This window comes from Tenrec ecaudatus, chromosome X, assembly GCF_050624435.1.
Source record: "Tenrec ecaudatus isolate mTenEca1 chromosome X, mTenEca1.hap1, whole genome shotgun sequence".
NCBI classification, from domain to species: Eukaryota; Metazoa; Chordata; class Mammalia; order Afrosoricida; family Tenrecidae; genus Tenrec; species Tenrec ecaudatus.
Window position 1 is genome coordinate 83588732 of NC_134548.1, and position 24263 is coordinate 83612994.

General features: G+C 38.8%; 1 protein-coding gene across 2 annotated transcripts in view; it reads right to left on the reverse strand.

Annotated features, from left to right (window-relative positions):
• The window catches only part of ZDHHC15 (zDHHC palmitoyltransferase 15), a 174296-nt gene that overhangs the window by 43367 nt on the left and 106666 nt on the right, over window positions 1-24263 (reverse strand). For both annotated transcript variants that reach the window (XR_012781146.1, XM_075539114.1), the window contains exons 8-10: window positions 21058-21190; window positions 13471-13597; window positions 5123-5220 (exon numbers count right to left, since the gene is read on the reverse strand). Coding sequence is in view for 1 of the 2 variants with exons in the window: in XM_075539114.1 (XP_075395229.1) it covers window positions 5123-5220; window positions 13471-13597; window positions 21058-21190 (358 nt within the window). In the remaining variant the exon portion in view is untranslated. The remainder of the gene's footprint in view (window positions 1-5122; window positions 5221-13470; window positions 13598-21057; window positions 21191-24263) is intronic.

Here is a 24263-nt window from a genome sequence, read left to right on the forward strand (position 1 = left end):
TTTCAAATAAGTTATTTTATATAGTTCCTGATTATGGTATTACAATTTTACTTAAAAGGATACTGTTTTCCCAATTCATAATGTTTAACCCAAAAAAATCTCACTTACAACACACTTAACAGTATAAAAACTGCTTGTAGTGGGAGGTTCAAAGCAGGGAGCTACCGAGGGAGTGAAAGGATAAACTTGGGGCCAGAGCATGGCACCCCATTGGACTTGACTGGAGGACATGGCCAGAGGTCAAAAATCAGACCTAGATCTATTTACAAGTTTTTCTTTCTTTTTTAAATTTCTTTTTCTTCCTTTTTTTAAAAAAAATTAATTTATTCTTTTCTTGGTCATTGGTTTTCTTTTTTGTTGTCATCGTTGTGTTCTCTTTTGTCGCTTTTTCTTGCTATGCCTTGCTTTTTGGTGCATATTATTTCTGCAGATCTATCTAAGTAAGATAGGCTGGATGAACAGTCTGGAGGAGAAAACTACGGGACTGATGGTTCCAGGGGGACATGGGAGAGGGATGGGGGGTGGGGCGGAGGAGGTAGTGTTGACCAACCCAGGGACAAGGGAGCAACAAGTGATCCAAAACTAGTGGCAAGGAGGTGTGAGAGGCCTGGTAAGGATTCAGCAAAGGTAATGTAACCGAGAGAAATTACTGAAACCAAAATGAAGGCTGAGCATGATAGTGGGACAAGAGGCAAATAAAAGGAAATAGAGGAAAGAACTAGGAGGCAAAGGGCATCTATAGAGGTCTAAATACAGGCATGTACATTACATAAATATATATGTAAATATATTTATATAGAATGGTGGGGAAATAGATCTATGTGCGTATATTTATAGGTTTAGTATTAAGGCAGCAGATAGACATTGGACCTCCACTCAAGTACTTCCTCAATGCAAGAACACTTTGTTCTATTAAATTGGCATTCCGTGATGCACATCTTCCCAACACAATAGTTGAAGACGAATGTGTGCATAAGGAAATGTGGTGAAGAAAGCAGATGGTGCCCGGCTATCAAAACATATAGCGTCTGGAGTCTTAAAGGTTTGAAGATAAATAAGCGGCCATCTAGCTCAGAAGCAACAAAGCCCACATGGAAGAAGCACACCAGCCTGTGTGACCACAAGGTGTCAAAGGGATCAGGGATCAGGCATCAAAGAACAAAAACTCCTATCATTGTAAATGATGGGAAGTACATAGTGGAGACCCAAAGCTCATTTGTAGGCAACTGGACACCCCCTTACAGAAGGGGTACGGGGAAGAGATGAGCCAGCTAGTATGCAGGGTAGCAATGATGAAACATACAACTTTCCTCTAGTTCTTAAATGCTTCCTCCCCCCACACCACTATCATGATCCCAATTCTACCTTACAAATCTGGCTAGACCAGAGCATGTACACTGGAACAGATAGGAATTGGAAACAGGGAATCCAGGACAGATGATCCCTTCAGGACCAGTAGTGAGTGTGGCAATACTGAGAGGGTGGAGGGAAAGTGGGGTTGAAAGGGGGAACAAATGATAAGGATCTACATATAACCTCCTTTCTGGGGAGACGGGCAACAAGAAAAGTGGGTGAAGGGAGACGTCAGACAGGGTAAGACATGACAAAATAATAATAATTTATAAATTATCAAGGGTTCACGAGAGTGGGGTGAGTGGAGAGGGAGGGAGGAAAATGAGGAGCTGATACCAAGGGCTGAAGTAGAAAGCAAATGTTTTGAGAATGATGATGGCAACAAATGTACAACTGTGCTTGATACAATGGATGGATGTATGGATTGAGAAAAGAGTTGTATGAGACCCCCCAAAAATGATTTTTAAAAAAGGTACAAAGAAAATAGGATCTGTGGGGACTTCAGAAAGTTCCTAAAAAAAAGTCATATTTTCATTCTAATTTTCCACTAACTCTTTGAAGCACGCCCCGCCTCAGATGTGAAAGCACTTTATCAATTGTAAAATGATATACACATTTGTTATGATTCAATTTAAAGAAGTGTAGAATTGGAGATCACTTTAAGAAAGTAGATGAACCTTGGTGGCACAGAAGCTAAAGTGCTCAGCTGCTACCTGTACAGTCAGTGAACACCAGCAGCTCTATGGTAGGACGTAGCTGATGGCTTCTGTAAGGATTTACATATTAGAAGTCATATGGGGCAGGCCAACACTGCCTTTACAGAGTGGATATGAGTCCAAACCAACTTGATGGCAATGGGTTTGGTTTTAGCTAAGAAAGTAAACTTTTATGATGTAATGCTATAGTTATACTTCCACACTTTAAGTGCTCTTTCGTCTTAGCAACACAAAGTTCAGATATGAATTTTTCTTCCATCGTGCACCTACTTCAAACCAGGTAAGTTCTATAAGTCTCTCGTTTATGTTAAGAGTTTGGGTTTCTTATATCAAAAGAAGACTTCTTAGTACTTTTAATTTCTGTTATGTGAACATCTGTTTTAAAAGAATGAATTCTGAAGGAAGAAAGGCTAAAATACAGCCAAATATTCAATATAGAGTCAGCAATAGGATATAAGGTTCTTTGAGCTGGGAAAGAATTGTGAGGATGTAAAGTTCTGATGTAACTAAGGATTTGGGAGTGGTTTGCCTGGCTTAGTCCTAGTTAAACACCTTACTCAATGGGACTTCAAGGTAGATAACCTAGGCCTATATAATCTAACTGGGTGAAAAGGTTTAAAAGGGCTTGATTCCTATTTCTGCTCTCTAAGATAATGTTTTTCCCTGTCCTAGCTCCATTCCACTAGGAAAGTCTTGTGGCATAATAGGATACACATTGAGCTGTTAACTACTAGGCCAGTGATTCAACCCTACTAGCCATGCTGGGGGAGAAAGATGAGGTTGTCTGCTTCAGAAATATTTATAGGCTCCAAACCCTGGAAAGGTAAGTCAGAAATGACTTGATGGCAGTGAGTCTGGCTTTTATTTTGAGTTCCAGTTCACACACTCATTCACCACAGGTACTGTTTGTGCTAACGTCTACAGGTTCCCACTAAACTGTAGCTAACGACTACATTATTAGGACCAGCAGCTAAAAAGCTAATATCTGATGGCTTAGATAATCAATATAAATAAATCTTAAAGTCTTAACAATAGGCATCGAACCATACAGAGATAAAGAATACAGTTGGCAATAGGAATAGAGTTCATATGTACTTTGGAAATGTTGTCTGTAGAGACCAGCCCCTGGAGAAGGACACCATGCTCAGTAAAGCAGCGAGGCAGCACAGAAGAGGAAGACCTTTGATGAGATAGATGGACACAGCGGTTGCATCGATGAGCTCAAACCTAAGCACAACTGTGGGGATAGCACAGGACTGGGTAGTGTTTCCTTCTATTGTATACAGGGTCACCATGAGTTGGGAACTGACTCAATGGCACCTAACAACAACAACAAACTTTCAGTTCCTTACAGAAAGTTATAAGATTACCCAATGACAAAGTAGAAGAATGTTGAGGGAGACAAAATTCTGCTTTTTCATATTTCCTTTGCCTCTCTGTCTTCTAGGACACTAGACTACATGCACAGATATGTCTGCCCCCATCATATACTATCGCTTATTCTTATGTGTATTTAAATCATTCTAAAAGAGAATGAGAATGACGTTAAAAGAATACTGAACCAGAGGAAAGTAAAAGGAAATACAGGAAAGAACAAGGAGGCAAAGGGGACCACGAGAGGTCTAAATATAGGCATATACAGATGTAAATATATTTATATATAATGATATGGAAATAGATCTATGTATATATATTTTGATGTTAATTATTAAGGTAGCAGATGGGCATTAGACCTCTACTCAAGTACTCCCTCAACACAAGAACACTTTGTTCTAATAACCTGGCATTCCGTGATGCTCACCTTCCCATCACAATTTCTGAAGACACAGTGTGTGCATAAGAAAATGTGGTAAAGAAAGCTGATGGTGCCCGGTTATCAAAGATATAGCATCTGGGGTCTTAAAAGTTTGAAGATAAACAAGCGCCATCTAGCTGAGAACCAAGTCCACATGAAAGAAGCATACCAGCATGTGTGATCATGAGGTGTTGATGGGATCAGGTATCAGGCATCAAAGAACCAGAACAAAAAAATCATATAAAAATGCAAATAGGATGAATGTGGAGTGGAGACACAAAGCCCATCTGTAGACAATTGGACATACCCTTACAGAAGGGTCACAAGGAAGAGACAAGCCAGTCAGGGTGCAGTATAGCACTGATAAAACATACAATTTTCCTCTAGTTTCTTAATGCTTTCTCTCCCAAAACTATCATGACCCCAATTCTACCTTAAAAATCTGGCTAAACCAGAGCATGAACATGGGTACAGATAGGAACTGGAAACACAGGGAATCCAGGACAGATAAAAGCCCTCAAGACCAATATTGAGAGTAGCAATACTAGGAGGGTAAGGGGAAGGTGGGGGGAGAAAGGAAGAACTGATCACAATGACCTAGATACAACACCCTCCCGGGGAGGGGGAAAGAAAAGTGGGTGAAGGGAGGCTTTGATCAGTGTAAGACATGAAAAAATAACAATAATTTAGAAATTATCAAAGGTTCATGAAGGAGAGAGGGCGGGGAAGGGAAGGAAAAAACGAGGAGCTGATACCAAGGGCTCAAGTAGAAAGAAAATGTTTGGAAAATGATGATGGCAACATATGTACAAATGTTCTTGGCACAATATATGTATGTATGTATTTATGTATGGATGGATTATGATAAGAGTTGTATGAGCCCCCAATAAAATGATTTTAAGAAAAAAAAAAGAATATTGAACCAATGTGAATGAAGGAGGGTATAGAAAAGTATGCTGTTATCCAGTGCTTGAATTAACTCAAGTAAAGCACCAGAAGGGACCGCATAGCATGACTGCTGACAAACAGGAATAGCACTGTTTATTTTGCTTCCTAAATAATTTCAATAATCATGAATCATGACCAAACTAGTAAGGGACCTCTCAAGATGACATCTAATCCTAGGGCAATTAGAATGTTGGCATAAAATATTTCTGGGTATCATTGTCTCATCAAACTATATTGGTTTTGTTAACTTGAACTTTTTTAGTACTTGGTGTGCTACGTGGAGAAATGGCTTACTTCTGGGCGTACTTACCTTGAATGTCATCTTCTTCCCAGGACTCTTCATTGGCCAATAGTGGGTTCTGTGACTCATTCATAGATCTCATAGGAAAGAAGTGTCCATCACCAGGGCTAGTGGAGAGAAAGAAGGCAGTAAGGTCTTTAGCTGACACAGAATTTTTCCCCCATTTTATTGGGAGCTCTACAGATATTATAACAATCCATTGTGCAATTAGATCAAGCATGGTTGTTCAATTGTTGACACCATCATTTTCAAAACATTTTCTTTCTTCTTGCACTCTTTGGTATCAAATCCCTGTCAGCCCTTCCTCCCCCCTCCTTGTTATTATATTAAATATTATTATTATTGTAACTCCTTTCACCCTTACCCCCATCCCCTATCTCACATCATCCAGTGTATCTGTTCACCTGCCATTCTGTTATTCATTTCCCCTGAGTGGGGTTACATAGTCATCATTGCCATTAGTTCTCCCTTACCCGCTCGCCCCCCCCCCATTTCTGTACCCTCAGGGAATCATTACTCCCATTACAATTCCTGAAAGATTTATCTATCCTGGATTTTATGCATCAAAGAATCTTAATTATACACATGAATATATACAGGTCTTAACAGGATTAATGAGGTAAAAGTAAACCCATAATAACAAAGGGAGGAAATATTAAAGAACTAGAGCATAGTTAAGTGTTCCACAGTGTGCTATACTGCACTCTGGATACATCATCCCTTCATTGGGACCCTTCTGTGAGGGCTGTCCATTATCTTACAGGTGGGTTTTAGGTCTCCATTTTGTCTACACTTCTTCATGTCAATTTGGCTGGTTGTTTTAGAACTGCTGATACCTATTCCCATCAACACCTCTTGATAACACAGGCTGGTGTGCATCTTCCATGTGGACTTACTTCCCTGTTAGATGGCCACTCGTTTAACTTTAAACCTTTAAGACCCAGACACTTTTAACAGCCAGGCAACATCCAGATGATACAGACATTTTTGATTGAAATATTATTTCAAGAAATGCTGTGGAGGATATTAGGACACTTGGACTTATTGACAAAAGCTGTGGTGCTGTTTCGAGGAGCTGTTGAGTGGGTCCACCTGACAGAGGCACTCTGTACAACGGAAACACTGCTCGGTCCTGTAGCATCCTTCACACCCTTGTCTTGCTTAAACCCACTGCTACAGATACGGTGTCAGTCCATCTGGTTGAATGGCTTCGGCTTTTTTGCTGACCCTCTACTTTAGTAAGCCTGATGGCCTTCTGCAGGGACTGGCCACTCTCGATAACCTGTCCAGGCGAGTTATCAGCTGGATGGACCCAGCTGATATCTAACTTAGGTGGCTGCTTGTTTTAAGACAAGACTAATATTCCAGGTGCTGTTCTTCCTGATAGTTTGGTACCATCTGGTTTCTACACCACACTTTACTATCGCAACTATATCTTCAGTGATGACTTCATGAGGGCAGGTATTGAGCAGGATCACATCTTCAGAATGAACTGTTCTTAGGTTAGGGTTTATGATTAAGTCTAAGCTTAAAATCCATTATATCTAAAGTATGTGCGTGTATACATATATATATATATTTACTTTTATTAGCTTTTATTTTAAGCTTAATTTACTACCTAGCCATACATTTTGCTTCCTCGGTTTCTTCTGGTATATCTTTTTTTCCTGTGCAATGTCCTCGTCTAGTTTAGGAACAATGTGTCCCTTCTCGGTCAGGATCATTTCAATGTGGCGGGGGGGGGGGGTGTCATTTATGGGTTGACTACGAGCTCTGTAAGTCTGGCGGCACATCTTGGGGGCTTTGTTCAACTCTACCATTGAAACGTTGCAAGGGCACACACTGCTTCAAATACTTGGTGGCTTTCTGGATATGCATACCCTTAATGGCCTGGGGAGTTCTTAGAGATTCGATTAAAGACCCGAAAAGTTGATCCTCTTCATTTGCATGATTTTGTGCAGATTTCTGGGCCAAGTGAGTTACACACCATTTTGGCAGATCACCTCAAGCTGCTTCTAGAAGAGCAGGACTGGTGGATCCTGGGAGGACTCATAGTCACTCAACTTCTCTTAGTTCACTGTAGAGGCAGCATTATCATCTTGTTCAGAAATAATTTCGGTAACCTCCGTGACACATTTGGTAATAAAGTTTTGTTGAAGACCATTAAAGAATGGTTACGCCATTACATTGACAGGCAGCTGCCAGAAAGTCAAGCCATATTGAGAAGAGGCCACTGCCGCATTGATACCATTGATGTAGTCAGATGGATTTGGGCTATGAGATATTGACTTATGTTTTATTGACTATACAAAGCATTTGCTATATAGACCATAACATTGAGAAGAGTGAGAATTGTAGAATATTTCATTGTGTTAGTACAGAACCTGTACATGGATAAAGAGGTACTTATTGGAACACATCAAGGGACTACTGCACAGTTTAAAATCAACAAAGGTGTGAGAGGGTTGTATCCTTCCCCATATCAATTTAAATTGCATGCTGAAAAATAATCTGAGATGCTGAACTATGTGAAGATGGACAGTCATCAAGATCGGAGGAAGGCTCATAAACCATCTGTGGCATGCAGATTATACAACATTGCTTACTGAAATCAAGGAGGACTTGAAGTGCTTAAAGATGAAGATCGGAAAGGGCGACCTTCAGGATGGATTCCAACTCCATGTAGAGAAGACCAAACTCCTCACAACAGACCAAAAGACATCATGCTAAGCAGAGAAAATGTTGAAGTTGTCTCCACGATCAATGTTCATGGAAGCAGCAGTCAAGAAAGTTAACAATGGACTTTGAGTCAAGATAGTGCGCGCGTGCGCACACACGACATTACCTCACTACAACAAACAGGAGGAAACCAACACACATACACACACACACACACACACACACACACACACAAACCAGGTTCCTGAAATATTGGACTAAAACGAAAACCCATGTGAACTGAATTTTCCACACCTGAGCGCCTGTGGGTGTGGATAGAAGAAGGGGAAGAATGGGTGGATCCACCACCCCTTAGACAAGGGCTGAACTGGTGCTGAAGCAGTTCTGTTTCTGCAGGGATCCTGAGTTCTCCACGCAGACACAGGTCTACATGCTCCTAAGGCAGTGGTTCTCAACCTCCTAATGCAGCGACCCTATAACACAGTGCATGTTGTGGTGGCTCCCCCAACCGTAAAATTTTTGTTGTTGCTACTTCATAACTATAATTTTGCTGCAGCATAACTGTAATTTTGGTACTGTTATGAATCAGGAGACCCCTGTGAAAGGGTCGTTGACTCCCCAAAGGGGTCATGACCCACAGGTTGAGAATCACTGTCCTAGTAGAATAGGGTTACAGAGTCAACATGGGAAAATTTACATTTCTATTTTATCTTTTTGTAAATTTAATCCCCAAATGAATTGGCAAGACTGATGGCAGTAGCGCCAGCACAACTGTATCTAATAAATGGATTATTACTGCCTACCCACCCACACATCCCTACCCGTGCTGGTCGCCTGTGTGCTCCTGCTTGGTGCCATACAATCACTATTGGATACGGCTACCTCAAGGCTTCAGGAAAGCACATTCATCTTCAAATTCTTCTCCCCATACCTACATAGTGCTCAAAAGGGATACCAAAACACTCCAATCTGTACTCTGGAGCTTAGGGAAGAACCCGTTCAAACTGTATAAACTTTTTTGGTTCCCCTCCCACCTTTCCTTTGCTATTTGTTTTGTTGTTTATTATTCCTTTCTTGCACCACATGATGGAGCCATTTATCCCCGCATGACTCAGCCACCCCTAACAGCTACACCATGATGTTGCAGAGAAAGGAATCAAACCCAGCCCACACAAAGAAGTAGGAAAGACAAGCACAAAGACGTGAACAATACCCAGATCCCAAAAATTTGTTTGAAAAAGAAAAGATTCATGAATTACCAGAAAAAGAATGATGTTTAGGTACTTTCACATGGACGGAGAAGAAGATCAAGCCATGGGAAATATATAAAAATCAGACAATTTAAAAAACAAGGAAGTACATATACAAAATATTCATATTAAAATAAAAGAATTATATAGCATTTTAAAAGAGCAAAGCAATAGAAATGAAGCAACAGAAAAGTGAATCAGAGTGCTTAATGATAAATCTCAATTCAACAGTTAAAGAGCAAAAAACGCCTGAAGCAAACCTAAGAATCCTGTGGGACACAATCAAGAGAAATACCTAAGTCTCATTTTGATTCTGGAACAGGAAAAACAAACAAGCCAAATCCCCAAAGGATTTTGGGAAGAACTTTGGGAAGAAAGCTTACCATCATAAAAGAGGCAAAAATAAGTATTAAAGAAACTGAGAGAAGCCCAGAGAGGATAGGTCCCCAGAATAAATCACGTGGATGTCACAGTCAAGGGGAAGCGCGAGGAACGGCTCTCTAGAGCAGCTCAGGCAAAGAATAGGCGCATACAAAGAAAATCCCGGAAGTTCAGGTTTTTCAGCTGAAATCATGGAGGCAAGAAGAAAATAGAATAACAGAAAAGCCGAAAGGAAACAAATTCCAACCCAAGAAATTTATATAAAGCAAAACTGTCCCTCAAACATGAAGGAGAAAGAATGGCATTTCCAGACAGTGAGAAATTAAAGGAATTTGCAAAAACAAGATCAGCTCTATAAAAATATTACAAAAAATATTAAGGGGAATGCTTTGGACAGAAAATCAACAACAGCACACATTAACCTGAAGATCAACATAAACACGTCACCACCTAGAAATAAACTCACTTTAAGGAGTATTCAAAATGAAATGAAATGAAATGAAATAATTAATGAAGAACAATACAAAAATAGAGATTAAGCGCAGATATAATACATTCAAATGAACTAACAAAAGTGAAAAGATTTTATTTAGAGAAAAAATACAAGATAACCTCAAATAAAATGAAAAAAACTCATTATAAAGAAAAAAATCGTAAAAACTATAATAAAAGCAAAGGAAAAAGAGGGCAAGGAAATCCACTAACAAAAGTAACTCAAAAAAGCAATTTATAATAACCAAAGAAAACCATACTATTATACATACACAAGACCCACACAGAAATTACAGTAACAAATCCACTCACATCAACAGTGATATTAAATGTAAATAGTTAAATGCACCAGTCAAGAGAGCAGAAGGACAAGGAAACAGGACCCATCAGTATGCTCACCAGAAACACCTCAGACACAAAGACAAAAATAGACTAAAACTCAAAGGATGCAAAAATACAACAAACTAATGGCAATAAAAAAGAAAAACTACTCCCCTTGTGAACAAGAACCAAATAAGGATGCCCTTTATAATCATTTTTTATTCAACATTGTGCTGGAAGTCAACCAGAGGTACTAGACAACAAAAAGAAATCAAAGGTATCCAAATTGGCAAAGAAGAAAAACTCTCTATTTGCAGATGATATGATTCTATACATAGAAAACCCCAAAGGCTAGATTTTATAAAATATTGAAACAATCAAAACATTCTGCATCATGGAAGGGTACAAGATTAACATACAAAAATCAATTTGCTTCCTGCATACTAGGGAAGAGTGCTATGAAAAGGAAATCAAGGAAAAAATATAATTTACAATAGCCACACAAAAGATGAAAAAATAGGGAAAAAATCTAACCAGAGAACCAAAAGACTTATACAAAATTACCAAACACTGAAATTGGTGGTTGCTGGATTTGGGGTTTGGATCTCTTACTTTGAGGGTGCACAATAATCGGTAGGCCAGGACTACAATATATTTACGGTTTTAATGCCTTCTTGGTTTCTTATGACGTGTGTTAGTCTGGTAGGCATGGTTCTGTCTTTATGAATGAGTATTATCAAGTATTTTGCCCTATGACTAATCCCCATTATTTGTGTACATAATGTCCAGTCACTTAAGGATTTAATCTGTACAAGTCAAAACAATTCATGTATTGCAGTCTGATGCCAACCTAGACTTGTATAATTTCCTTTGCTTAACAGTGTTTTAAATTCTATACCATTGGTTAAATTAAAGGCACTGTCAATTGAATCACCTTATACTCCAGGGGAATAATTTATAATGTTCTCTAACATAAAATAATGATGTTTCAAAAATGAACCAGAGATATATATAAACCATAGATGTATTATGGAGTATGCGTTCACATTCAAGCATAGCCCTAGTCTAAAAATTAATTAAAAATAATTTCATTGGGGTCTCTATAACTCTTATAACAATCCATACATACAGCCATTGTGTCAAGCACATTTGTACATATGTTATTATCATTTCAAAACATTTTATTTCTACTTGAGCCTCTGGTATCAGCTCATTCCCCCCCTCCCCCGCCCCCATAAAGCCTTGATAATTTATAAATTTTTATTTTTTTCATGTCTTAAACTGACTGCTGACTCCCTTTACCCACTTTTCTGTTCCTTGTCCCCCTGGGTGAGGGGGATATACCAATCATTGTGATTGGTTCCCCCTTTCTCTCCCCACCTTCCTCCCACCCTCCTGCTATTGGTACTCCCATTATTGGTCCTGAGGGAGTTACCTGCCCTGCATTCCCTGTGTTGTGAGCTCTCGACTGTGCCAGTGTACATGCTCTGGTCTAGCCGGGTTTGTAAGGTAGACTAAGGGTCATGATAGTGGCGGTGGTGGTGGGGGAAGCACTAAAGAACTAGAGGAAAGTTGCGCGTTTCATTGCTTCTATACAGCACCCTGACGGCATGCCCACTGAACATAGTCCAGCAATGCGAATGGCCTTGCTATCAGATAGAGCGCTGCAAAGTTGATTACACCAGAGGTATTGCTATTGTTGTTAGCTACAATTCCGTTAGTTACTAACGATAGCAGCCCTATGCACAACAGAAGGAAACATGAACCAGTTCTTTGCTATCCTTACAATTGCTCCTAAGCCCATTGTTGTAACCACTGTGTCAATCCATCTGGTGGAGGGCATTCTTCATTTTCATTGTTCCTCTACTTTACCAAGCATGATGTGCATCTCCAGGGACTGGTCTTTCCTGACAGAATGTCCAAAGTATGTAAGATAAAATTTCAACATTCTTGCCTCCACTCTAACCATACTTCTTCCAAGACAGATTTGCTTGTTCCTTGAAATATTTTGTGCATAAAATTGATTTCTGCCTATAATGATTTTCTCACAAATGGAAGTACTGGCCGACGCATTCTTATAATTTTTTATACATATCACCAAATCCATTTGTAAAAGAGTGATACCAATTTACACTGCCACAAATAAAGTATATAAAATTGATAGTTTATACTTCCTGCTTTATCTTCACTAATCTCAAATTTTAAATAATAATATAAATGATATCACTAAACTGTACACCAAAAAGTGTTGAATTGAAAAGTGTAGTGTTTAACATGTTTTTTAAAAAAAAATAAAAGCAGCTGTTGAGGCTGCTTATGCACAACAAATACCTTAATTCATTTGTTTCTTGGTGTAAAAGGTTAGGGTCATGGTTTCAAGGAACATTCTAAGTAAGCCTAAAACTGGTTTGTCAGTATTTCTGCCCTACATCTTAGTTTATTGTGGACTGACTGATATCTTTAAAGCTAGCAAGAGACAATCCAAGGTGCAAAGACTGGTGTCTATTCACGATGAGCAACAGAGGAAAAAGGAAATTCAGGAATCACGGGAGGAAATTGAATATGAGCCTGGTTGCAACTGCCTCCTTTGTCATGTGACTAGAATTAGATGGTGACCAGATATCAAAATGCTAAATATTTTGATCACAGATTCTATAAAACAATAGTGATCAAGAGAAGATAAATATGGAACAGAATTTTACATTTTAAGGAGATCTTAAAATTTCTAGATTGAGGCTATAGAGTCCCCAAAACTATTGACCTGACATCATCTTTAAATCTTAAAACAAAACCAAAAACTATCCCCTGAAGTCTTTGTTGAACCCAAAAAAAGTTTCCCTTAATTAGTAATGTATAGCTACTTTGAGTATTTTGCTTGAAAAGAATTCTCTATGTGAGATCAATTTGACAATGACGGTTCAAAACAACTGTTGAAATCTATGGATCTGTGAGAGAAAGATAATGGTGGTGGATTAATTTGGAAAATGATCACAAGAAAGGCAGCACAACTCGAGGAATGTAAAAATGTTACTGAATTGTACAAATTGTTGAAATACTGTATCTTTGACTGTGTATACTTATACCAAAACACAAATATCACAATAACAAAGAATAAACTTCAGGAATAGAATTCCACACTGCAATGATACCTGGTGTATATGAAAATCAAAATTAAATCTGCCATTTTAAGGTATGGTACAACATTAACTTCCTTCAGCCATTATAATAACTTACCTGGCTCCAATAGGTATTAACCAGAACTTCTTGTTATTTCCAAACACCTGCTGGATATTTTTGATGAAGCCAAGGTTGAACCCATTTTTCTCTAGGCCACTTGTAAACACTGGAGTGCAGAAAGCCTCTTGGCCAGGGAAGGGCAGTTGAAGAAAAGAGATAGGAAGCAACAAAGAAACAAATTTCAGGATGGTTGTGATTTTACAGTTCTCCATAATATGACACAGTTATAACATTTTTTAAAATTCTGATACACTTTCATTCTTAGTTATTTCTAAATTACTTAGTAAATGCAAGTATAGGGTAAGATTGTAGATCAATGTAATTTCGAGTTATAATGGTTTATTTTGGTTTAGGTTTGTTGCTTAAAGGTAGAGGATATACATGATGGTAGGAGTAATTTAGCAGTCATGGGGCAGCATGTGTTTTGTACTGCTAGATAGGAAGAGCAAAAAGGCAAATTTAGCCGTACTTTATTTGAACCATAGAAAACCAGCCAACCAGTCCCCAGCATTAAATCTTGGAAACAAAGTAAAGACACACAAAGACATGGTAACTACATTGATTTGGTTCAAAACATTTCAGGAACTAAATTCTCACTCTGACTAGTTCAAGGCAATTGACTGTGTGGACCATAAAAACATGAACGGTCTTAGGAAGAATAGGAATCTCCTAACACTCCATGGTGCCCATGTGGAGCCTGTACACGGATCAAGAGTCCGTTACAGGAACAGAATAAGGGCATACTGGATGGTTTATAATCAGGAAGCTGTGCATCAGTGTTGCATCCCTTCAGCATACTTATTCCATCTGCATGCTGAGCAAATCATCAAAGAAGTTGGATTACACAAAGAATAATGTGGCATTCGGTTTGAAGTAAGGCTTATTAAGAACCTTCGAGAGAAGATGGTCATCAGCTAACAAATATGGGAAGGGCTCCACAGAAACCACTAGAGAGGGCCACAGAGAAGGATATCCTACACTTCCTGAGAGTGAGATTCTTAACAGAAAGATAAATAGATACAAGTTTTTAAAAGGGAAAGAGCAGTAACACCTGCCAACAGAATCCGCTTCGTTCTTGGCCACCAGCACAAGCAGGGAGAGCGCTTTCTTACTGCCCCAGGGACATAATGTGGGGCAGAGATCAACACTACTTGAAAAGGTGGCTTTTCACACAAGGCTGGAAAGTTTGCCAATATCTACAACCACTATGGTAAGTGACATGGCACTACCTAAAGCAACTGGGAATGGAAATCCCATAAGACCCAGCAGTACCACTACTGGGTACACACCCCAAAGAAATAAAAAGCCAAAGTGGGTGCATGCTCTCCCATGTTCATAGCAGCACAGTTCACAATAGCAAGAAAGTGGAAGCAGCCCAAATGCCCAACATTAGAAAGATGGATTTTAAAAATATGGTACATACACACAGTGGAATACTATGCAACTGTAAAAAAAAAACAACGACGAAAGCTTGAAACATTGCATGACATGGAAGGACCTGGAAAACTTTGTGCCGAGTGACGGCAGTCAATCACAAAAGGACAACTACTGTTTAAGTGCACGACTCTTTAAGGAAATCCATAAAATAAATAAATCTTCCCAAACAAAGGGGGAGAGAGCCTGTCTACAATCACAAACTGTAAGTCACCCTAGCCTATATACACATCGTAAGAACCACATTGAAAGAGGAAACCTCACATCAGCTGGGTTCACTCCTACAAGAAGGGGGAAAGGGAGAAGATCACCGATTTGATGCCATACATCAGTGAGACAAGGTCTTGCCAAATCAACAGACACTTTACAGGACTGAGAAAGAAATTTTTCCAGAAAATCAGGTCAAGACCAGGGGAAGGGAGCATCTAGATTTTAGAGGCATTTATACGTCTGTTTGGGGGCGGGGTTTATGGGAAGCAGAAACCTCACATAGGGGAGGGATGTTCAACAATAATGAGAGAAACCTCTAAGGGGAAATTAAGCCCAGTATGATGTTCATGGTCAGACACTTTTGAATTAGTTTCTTCCAAACCCTTGGTGAACCATGCCATGGGCTATATGTTACAATGACCTTAGACTCTGTCCCTTCAGGGAACATGGTATCCCCCAAAGGCCACACCAGAAGGACACAACATGGATATCCAACTGAATGAATTGGGTTCTACCTCAAAATTACTTGTAATCCTTGGATTTAAGACCTACATTCCCTGATAAGAGAAGAAACAAATGACAGCCGCTCGAAGACTAGAATTGCCAGTCGTTGGATATTGGTAAGGATCCCTACATTAGCAGGCATCCAATGAAAGGTGGCCCAGCACCACCATACTATTATTATTTTAATGCCCTTCTCACTTTATCACGACATGTATCAATCTGACAGGCAAGGATCTGCTCTTGTAAAGGAAATGTTACTGGGAATTTCCCCCTAGCAGCAACCACTATAGTCAAAGTAAACAGAGTTTAATGATTTAAGAACTCAATCTGCACAAATCAACAACTCAGGGGTAGTAGTTCGCTGCTGGACTATATTTATTTAACTTCCTTTTTGCAAAAGTTTGTTAAATTCTATGCCATTGAATAAATTAATGATTCTACCAATAGAATGGCCTTATACCTCAGGGGGATGAATGATAATGTCATAAAATGATAATGAGAAAAAATGATAATGAGATCTCGAAAGTCAACCTGAGTTATAAATAACACTCAGACAAATGAATAGATTCTGGGCTCCAACTTAATTGTAGCCCCAATCCAAGAACATTCACTTCTTATAACATGCCATTGCTCGATACTCATCTACATGAAGAGATCACTGAAGATATAGGTGCTAAAGGATTGTGGGGAGGAGATGAGCCAGTCAGGGTGCAGGGTAGCAACGAAGAAACATAACTTTCCTCTAGTTCTTAAATACTTCCTCTCACCCCCTCCCCGCCACTATCATGATCCCAATTCTAACTTACAAATCTGGCTAGACCAGAGGATGTACATTGGTACAGATAGCACCTGGAAATACAGGGAATCCAGGACAGATAACTCCTCCAGGACCAGTGGTGAGGGTGGCGATGCCCGGAGGGTGGAGGGAATGTGGGGTAGAAAGGGGGAACTGATTACAAGAATCTACATATAGCCTCCTCCCTAGGAGATGGACAGCAGAGAATAGGGCAGGGGGAGACGACAGGCAGTGTAACATATGACAAAATAATAACAATTTATGGAATTATGAAGGGTTCATGAGGTAGGGGAGTGGGGAGGGAGGGGGAAAATGAGCAGCAGATATTAAGGGCTCAAGTAGAAGGCAAATGTTTTGAGAATGATGATGGCAACAAATGTACATATGCGCTTCACACAATGATGTATGTATGGATAATGATAAGAATTGTACAAGCCCCCAATAAAATGATTTTTTTTAATGTTGAAAAGCAGGGATATATCTTTGAGGACTAATGTGCGCCTGACCCAAGTCATGGTATTTCAATCACCTCCTGTGCATGTGAAAGTTGGACATTGAATAAGAAAGACAAAAAATGAATACACTTGAATTATGGTACTAGAGAAGATTATCGAAGTCTAATGAATTACCAAAAGAACAAACAAATCTGTCTTGGAAGAAGTACATCCAGAGTACTCCTTAGAAGTAAAGATGGGGAGACTTCATCACACATATTTTGTACATGTTGTCAGGAGAGACCAGTTCCAGGAGAAGGACACTGTGCTTGGTAAAGTAGTGGAGCAGCAAAAAAGAAGACCTTCAACAAGATAGATTGACGCCGTGGCTGCTGATGGGCTCAAACATAAGAACAATTGTGAGGCTGGCACAGGACCTGGCAGTGGTTCGTTCCGTGGTGCTATGGGTTGGAACTGACACAATCCCGTCAAGAAACATGAGGACTGTGTTAGTGGCGTTGCAATGAGACACATCCTATCAAGATGTGACAAAATAATGATGTATAAATTACCAAGGGCACATGAGGGGGGTGGGCGGGGAGGGAGGGGAATAAAAAAAGAGGACCTGATGCAAAGGGCTTAAGTGGAGAGCAAATGCTTTGAGAATGATTGGGGCAGGGAATGTATGGATGTGCTTTATACAATTGATGTATGTATATGTATGGATTGTGATAAGAGTTGTATGAGTCCCTAATAAAATGTAAAAAAAGAAGAGGAAAAAAAGTAAATGATTAGGGCAAAGACTGTACAGATGTGCTTTATACAATTGATGTATGTATATGTATGGATTGTGATAAGAGTTGTATGAGCCCCTAATAAATTGTTTTTTTAAAAAAAGAATAGTGTCTGGGGTTTAAAGACTCATCTTCAAACACACAGCCATCTAAATGCACTGTCAACTAAGTCTACAAGGAAGAAGCTCACCAGCCGGTGCAATCTGAGGGTTGTAAATAATAAAATCCAAATTTGAGCGAGCAAAATAAATAAATAAATAAATGATCAGTGTCATTGTTGGACTCTGGCTGTATCTGGCGATGTCTTATTTGTTCTTTGTTTGCAAAGATGACGTTATCATGAGCGTTCAGCAATCTTCTGCTTTACAGCTGATCTCTGAGCCAAATGTACCACTCTAACTAAGTCCAACAGATATATTTGAAACAGAAGTGTCAATACTAAGCTACGAAAGTGTTATTCCCTAGTCTAAATTATTAGTAAATAAATTCCTAAGATGTAGTGATTTTTATGGAAAACTGGTGGCCTAATTGTTACGCATTGGGTGTCGAACTTAAGGTGACCAGATTTTAACACTGGTAACACGGGACACCATTGATAAAACTCATATCCTGACGAAATAGCCACATGGCAGCCCAAAACCGTATACCCTAGCTTGTCGTGCATTCTTTCCCAAAATTGGGACTTTTAAAAAATGCCGTGGGATGCAGGAAAAATTGTTAAAAATTGGGACTGTCCCGCCAAAAGCGGGACATCTGGTCACCTTATTCTAACTGCAAGGTAAGCAGTTCGAAACCACCATCCAAACCTCTGGAGAAAGATTAGGCTTTCTACTCCTGTAAAGAGTTATAGTCTCAGAAATCCACAGGAACATTTTTACCTGCATTTTTAAAATCCATTCATTTTTTTAACAAAAACAATATGTGCTTTATGAAAAAGAATTATATTTCCCCAAACAAAACCATTTTGGGGAAAAACAGTGCTGCTGAAACATTTTTAAATCTTTGAATATATTAAAAAGAGTTGTGCAATCACCACCACAAATGAACATTTTCTTCTGATTTGTACTTGTCTTATAGGGTTGCCATGAGTTGACATCGATTCAATGCCAGCGAGCGAGTGAGTGCTTTTTATAACAAAATTTTCTTAAATTTATCAAAGCCAAACATTCAACTTTTGGACTTCCCCCCCCCTCACATCTCATACATTTATTTATTTGTACACCGTGAAGTAAATACAGTTTCAATGGAATCCATCAGAAATACATTTCTCCAAGTAAGCCCAGACTACACAGTTGGTAAAAGGCTAAATAAGTAACTATTATTTGTATGCATTTACTAGAGACTCACTTGTGCAATGTGCTTTTTATCATTTTTGGTAGGTCAACATTTGCCCTCCTAGGTCCTTCTGTTGCTGTTGTCCCTTTTCATCCCTCTTTAAACATGTAGCCATCTCTTCCCACAGTATTTATCGGTGTTTCTGCTCATTTGACAAAAATCCATTATTTTATTATGCAAGTTATTTTTCAGTATTTTTGTCCTACATTAAATGAATTAGCAAGTTTTCTGAGGGTAAGACCATAGATATAAAAACTCATACAAGTAACTTAGAAGTTTTCTTTTAGTAATGAGCAATTTTATATCTAATAAATCATCATATCTTTTTGCTGTTTTGTCGTATTTCTTGCATCATTCCATACCCTCTTCAACTCCATTCTTGTCATTCTAGCTTTGCAGGATTTCTGCAGTTAATCTCCTAGAAACCCCCAGGCCATCTGATACACCCACACAAAATAGAATTACTTACGTATTACTTTTTGTGTCTTCTTATAGGGCAGTCACTAATCTTTTTTCTGCCATATACCTTTCTGAACTCTCTACTGATAACAAATTATTTGCTGCCCCTCCCCTTTTTCCAACATATTTCTGGCCTATATATTTCCACCATATCTTTCAGCCCCATTCTCCAGCCAAACCCTATCTGTTCTTCAAGATCTAGCTCAGATCTCTCCCTCAACTATCTAATAGCACTTATAGTAGATATAGTTTTTATTATAATTAAATATAATTTTTCTTTTATTTGTATTTCTTATTATGTGTCTATGTCTCATCTTCTTGAAATGAATAAACTTACAGAGAACAAGAATGTGTTTATAAAGTCTACTTATCTCCTCTAATCGCTATACAATTTATTGGTGATTATAGACATTCAGCCATTTGTTGATTCAGATCCTTTCTCAAGGCTAATTTTGAATGGATTTTATAACTTATTGATTTTCATCCCTTTCTCTGATTGTTCTCTTTTGTACTATTTCTTTCTGCTCTTCTTTCACTTTCTCATTTGATCTGCAATTATTCTGTGGAGCTAATTGCTAATAAGTATGGTTTAAAATAAAAAAGACGCGCACATCAGAATCAGAAGAAGGCGTATTAACAACCTGTGAAACACACATATGATACAACCTTGTTTGCTGAAATTGAAGAGAATTTGAAACACTTGCTGGTGGAAATCAAGAATTATAGCCTTCAATGTGGATTATGATTTTTTTTAAATCCTTACAACTGGACCAACAAGTAACATAATGGTAAACAGACAAAAGACTTAAGTTGTTGAGGGTTTCATCTTGCTTAGATCCACAATCAGGCTCATGGAAGCCATACTCAAATGACACATTGCATTGAGTAAACCTACAGAAGGCCACTTTAAAGTGAGGTGAGTCTGACTCAAGTCATGGTATTTTCGATCACCTCATGTGTATGTGAAAGTCGGACACTGAATAAGGAAGACCAAAGAATAAATGATACATTTGAATTATGGTGTTGGCAAAGAACATTGAAAGTACCATGGACTGCCCCCCCCAAAAAAAATCTGTCTTAGAAGAACTACAGCCAGAAAGCTCCTTAGGAGCAAAATTTCATTTCATTTCATGTACTTCTGACATGTTCTCAGGAGTGACTAGTCCCTGGAAAAGGGAACAATGCTTGGTAAAGTAGAGGGGCAGTGAAAAAGAGGAAGGCCCTTAACAAGATGGCCTGATAATGTGGCTGCAACAATCATGAGGATGGGGTAGACCTGGCAGCGTTTCATTCCGTTATACATAGGGTTGGTTTGAGTAGAACCAGCTCAACATTACCTGACAACAGCAATACCTAATATGAATTATAAAAAAACACTGCTCATTTTTGTTCTCCTGTGAGGTTTTATTCAATAATACTCTTTAGTCTGTAAGCTTCATTCATTGTGGCTTTCCAGTTGAATAATAAATGTTTTTATCTATTGCAGTTCAGATGCAAAAAGACAGCACTGCAGCTAAAATGTTTCAGTGGAAAATTTTCTCTTCTGAGATATTTTACATGTTACTCTGATATACAGTAATGTGTTAATTTTTTTTCTAGTCTAAATATCCAGTCTTACCTAGGGTGGTTTTGTTTCTGCTGACAAGCCAACAGTGGTAACCAAAGAGAATCACTAGGCTCACAAAGAACATGCAGGCGACAAACAGCAGAAAAAGGACATGGAACTTGGAGCGAACACTGGGTAATTCCCCCTAGAAAAGAAATAATAAAAAAAAAACATTCAAAAGATGAAAGTGGTAAGGGTTTGTTAGTTCTTATATACAGAGTAGTCATATTGGCGTTTGTATAAAGTATCTAGCTAATATTTAAAATACAGATTCTGTGAAATATTTATAAAATAATTCATTCTGTTCATAACCTGAACATCTCATCCTGAATATACCATGAGCCAACAAAGCTTGAAATGGATCCTTGTTTATATGCAGTTTAGTGTAAAAAAATGTAAAATGTACCAAATAGAAAATGGCAATATGAGAAGGGTATTATACTCAGGTATACAGTCTCTTTAAAGCTTGTACTACATTTAATTGAATAATTATAAAACATTGTCTCAAGGTGATCTGAAAGCAATATGGGTCCTACTCTTGTCTCAAGGTAAGTTACTCTGAATTCTTTATATGTCAGGTTTCTTGGCCATATGTGGGTTGATAGCATCACATTGGTATACAGAAGAAGTTAAACGCATAGGTAGGTTTTTTAAATGCCATATATACAAAACATTAATTGATTTTAAATATGCTGCAATTTTTCTATAGCTGAAATGGAATGAACTGGTTTACTACATCCTGTGGAACAGCTGTTCAGCCAGTCAAAATCAAGTGAGATCTCATAGGCAATTTTAAAAGTATGTAGCTAAACATTTCAATTAGAAGTTGAGGCCTCTATATTTACATATTATCCCAATTCAGAACGAATGCTCTAAATTTCTATAGCATGCACAGCATTTAATATTTTGGTATCTGATGAGACCCTCAAAAATATTTTCATTTTTAGATTGAGCAGAATGACTACTATTTATTTCCTCCGTTCTAATGGTAGTAATTGTTTTGGTCTTACGAATCTCTGAAATATTTCTACTCTCTACTAGTAAAGTTAAAAGTGGTTTTTGAGTGAGGTGGACCTCAACATTCAGAACTGATTTCACTCCTATTTGGAAGAAGAAAATTAAGGCTTAGCCAGATGTGGCAAGATCAGATAGCAAGATTCTTCCCCCTTGTCTCATAGAAGAGCCCTTTATTCATTTTGATGTCCAGAAACATATGGAGTCATTCAGGATGCATATGCTTAAAGGATGAAAATAAAGGGAGTAAACCAGCCAGGTGCTTTCAGCTGAGGGGTACACTTAATAACCCCTTTGCCCACCTTCAAAAGTCATTTTTCTCCATTAGGACTTTCCGTAGTTGAGATTTATGGCTTATCAAGGATGTCCAAGGGGTATGAGTTCAATCCCAGTCCCAGAAGAGAAAAATGTTTGCTTTTGCTCCTGCTTCTGCCTGGAGCTGAGGGACCTGTTGCACGCCTCATTCCTACTGCCCAAAGGATTTGAGAAAGCAACCCCAGGGCAGGCAGACCTTGTCAGGGCCCACAGTTCCCAGACCTACTCACTGTTCTCTGCAGCCAGAAATTTTGTGTGAAAGGAAACCAGGGCTAAGGCCAAGGCTGTTTCCTCCTTGTGCTCATGGTGATGCTTATGTTAGCTCTGGAAGCTGTAGGAACACTTCCTTAGGCCACCTCATCAGCGAAGTGGATACCTACCTGCCACTGGACTGAAAACTGGATGCGTATAATCCACTGACCAGTTCCAAAACTTGCCTGAGAGAAGAGCAGCCCAGGAAATAACTACTCAAAGGATTTGAGCTCTCAGGAGCCTTTATCTGAAATTAGGTGCACAGCTAGATTCTCTAATATACAGTTTTAAAAATATGTGGCATTATTTACTTTTCATTTTAAAGACAGATCCCATTTGGCCTAAGCATTCAAGTTACATTTGATTGATATGTAGTTTTTTTTTAAATTTTGAATTTATTGTAAAGACTTCATGTATTACTTTACAGTAGGTATTATCAGGTTGCTTTTTTTTTTGCTTTTATAGTCTACTTTTTGAGTATATTTTTTCAAGATTTAAACAATTACTAGTTTTACTTCTTTACTTTTAAATGGGCAACAGAAAATGTCTGGGCAAGAGGGCCCTATCCTAGTGTAGCTGAGCTAGAAGTCCTGCCCTTTCTCCCTCAACCAATTACGCTCATAAAGTTCTCTTCTGTTTGCCAAACCATATCTACTGTGCCAGGCCTTTACAAAGCCCTTAATATTAAACTGTGTGCTAGAAGGCAATGAAAGCTTATGTTCAATATTGCCTTCTCAAGAGACAACAAAGCTAAATTACCGTATATTCTCGAGTATAAGCCAACCCGAATATCCACCAAGGCACACAACTTTACTACAAAAACTGCATTTAAAATGTACTGATGAGAGGTGGAGAAGATGGTGTCTAGTTAAGACTCGCCCACACGATGCTCCTGCTGCCAGACCAGTAAAATGGGAGGTAGGGTGAAGGAGACTGGAAGGTAGATTCCTGAAATTAGAACTAGGGTGCAAGGGTCAGTCCCGAACCCCGCTTTTTGTGATTTCCACTCACAAAGCAAACCAAGAACGTACTAAATCACTCTAGGTTCAGTGTGCTGGGATTGCAGGTTCCAGCTAAAGAGCTACCTCTGCCCTTCTGCAGCGAGAAGTGATTTCCCCAGGCTGACACCCATAAAGGGACATAATCCCAGACACAAGGTGAAACCCACACTAGAGCTCTCCATGCTGTTAGCTGCCTTGAGCCCATAGCCTGGGGAGTGGGATCGGCAGGTAGCCATAATTTGGAGTAGAAGAAAAGTCAGGAATTTACCTGAGGCAGGTCACAGTGTGGGAGAAAATAAGCGTATAGTCATAATCCATGGGTGAATTCAATTTCGGTTGGCCGAAAAGGAAACAACTCCCCTGATAAGCTGGATTTTCCCCTCTGGGGGGGTCACTGTGACAGCCCCCAAATCAGGGCACCTCACAAGCATAATATAAAACAGAGTGAGAATATATTTTCTTGGTGAAAACTAGAAATCCCAGGCTCATTGCTCAACTATAAGAAGCACATAGAAGAAGCCCTTAACATAAATCAGCATAAGAAGAAGCCCACGCTAAGGAATGTAAGAATTTAGGTACAGGGCCTAGAGGCTTTCAATATAACAAAGACTCTCAGGAGCAAGTCTAAGTTTCTAA